The sequence below is a fragment of the Lactuca saligna genome, chromosome 8 (assembly GCF_052625555.1).
Source record: "Lactuca saligna cultivar CGN05327 chromosome 8, ASM5262555v1, whole genome shotgun sequence".
In the NCBI taxonomy this organism is placed as follows: Eukaryota; Viridiplantae; Streptophyta; class Magnoliopsida; order Asterales; family Asteraceae; genus Lactuca; species Lactuca saligna.
The window spans coordinates 174,834,737-174,836,396 of NC_136424.1; the positions used below are offsets into that span (position 1 = coordinate 174,834,737).

The window sequence follows — 1,660 nt, forward strand, 5'->3', positions numbered from 1 at the left end:
AGGCATAAGTTTACACGGTCGTGTAAACTTCTGAGAAAGCCAAAAACTTGATTTTTTTCACTTTTTGAAATTGCAACCCGCTAAACCTCTACTGCCCGAAAAATGATTTTTAACCTTTTTTTAGCATGAAAAACAACTTGGAAGTTTGAAAATAAAGAAAATACAATGAAAATATACGAAATGACAAAAATACCCCCGGGTTGCCTCCCGGTTAGCCGCCCTTTTTTAATGCCGTTGGCTCGACTTGGATCCCAACTATTTGTCAATTTTCATACTTTGGATCCATTACTTCCTCCACCTCTTCATTCTTGACTTGAAATCCTTCATAATAAGGCTTCAAACGGTGACCATTTACCTTAAAAATCTTCCCGGTTTTCTCACTTGTGATTTCTATTGCACCATGCTCAAAAACATTAGTGACAACAAATGGTCCCACCCAACGGGACCTTAATTTACCAGGAATCAATTTAAAATGCGAATGGTAAAGTAGTACCTTTTGACCTTTGTGAAATACCTTGCGTGTAATCATCTTGTCATGGAATGCTCTAGTCTTTTCCTTATAAAGAACCTCATTGTCATATGCTTCATTGCGGATTTCTTCCAATTCTTGTATGTCCAGCTTCCTCTTCTTTCCCGATTCACTTAAATCCATGTTGAACTGCTTGATCGCCCAATAGGCCCTATGTTCCAATTCAACGGGTAATCGACACGGCTTTCCAAAAAAAATACGGTATGGCGACATTCCAATTGGAGTTTTGTATGCAGTGCGGTACGCCCACAAAGCATCATCAAGGCGTGTACTCTAATCTTTCCTTGTTGTATTCACGGTTTTCTCCAAAAGGCCCTTCATTTGTCGATTGCTCACCTCAGCTTGTCCATTTGTTTGTGGCTGGTATGCTGTGGAAACTTTATGAGTGACACCATATTTCTTCAAAACACTCCCGAGTATACGATTACAAAAATGTGTACCACGATCACTGATCAAGGCCTTTGGAACACCAAATCTGGAAAAAATGTTAGCCTTCAAGAAATCTATCACAACTTTTGAATCGTTAGTACGGGTAGCCTTTGCTTCCACCCACTTGGAAACATAGTCCACAGCCAAAAGAATATAAATAAAACCCGAAGATGATGGAAAAGGTCCCATAAAATCAATGCCCCAAACATCAAAAATTTCACAAACTAATATGGGGTTTAGGGACATTTGATTCTTTGAGCTTAAAGAGCCCATTCGTTGACATTTATCACATCTTGAACAAAAAACATAAAAGTCATGGAAAATACTTGGCCAGTAAAATCCACTCTCTAAAACTTTTCTTGCAGTCCTTTGAGGACCAATGTCACACCCCAAAACCAAGAACGGCGGAAACGTTCTGGGGCGGAGGACGTCATGTAAGTATCACAACATAGTAAATGTAAATAAGCAAACAACATCATCCATTGCATTAAATATATAATTTTAGTACAAGTGTGTTCTGTACATTATAGACACCAAAAATAACGTATGTCAAAATAATAAGATGAGTCTTGAATGCGCTCCATCTTCTCAAAAGCTGGCCTCTGTACCTATCTACTGATGACCTGAGAATACAAGTTATTTTGAAAAGAATATCAGCATTAAGCTGGTGAGTTCATAAGTATTTTAGTGTCGGTATTTGTC

At 38.3% G+C, this 1,660-nt stretch overlaps 1 protein-coding gene across 1 annotated transcript; it reads right to left on the bottom strand.

The window, feature by feature from the left end:
* Positions 1 to 262: 262 nt before the first annotated feature.
* LOC145010320 (uncharacterized) lies at positions 263 to 742 on the bottom strand. Its single transcript, XM_078968876.1, has one exon. The coding sequence runs from the start codon at positions 740 to 742 to the stop codon at positions 263 to 265; it is 480 nt and encodes a 159-aa protein (XP_078825002.1).
* Positions 743 to 1,660: the final 918 nt, after the last annotated feature.

Coding starts and splice junctions, on each gene's coding strand:
- LOC145010320 (XM_078968876.1), bottom strand. CDS start 742: ATGTCGCCATACCGTATTTTTTTTGGAAAGCCGTGTCGATTACCCGTT.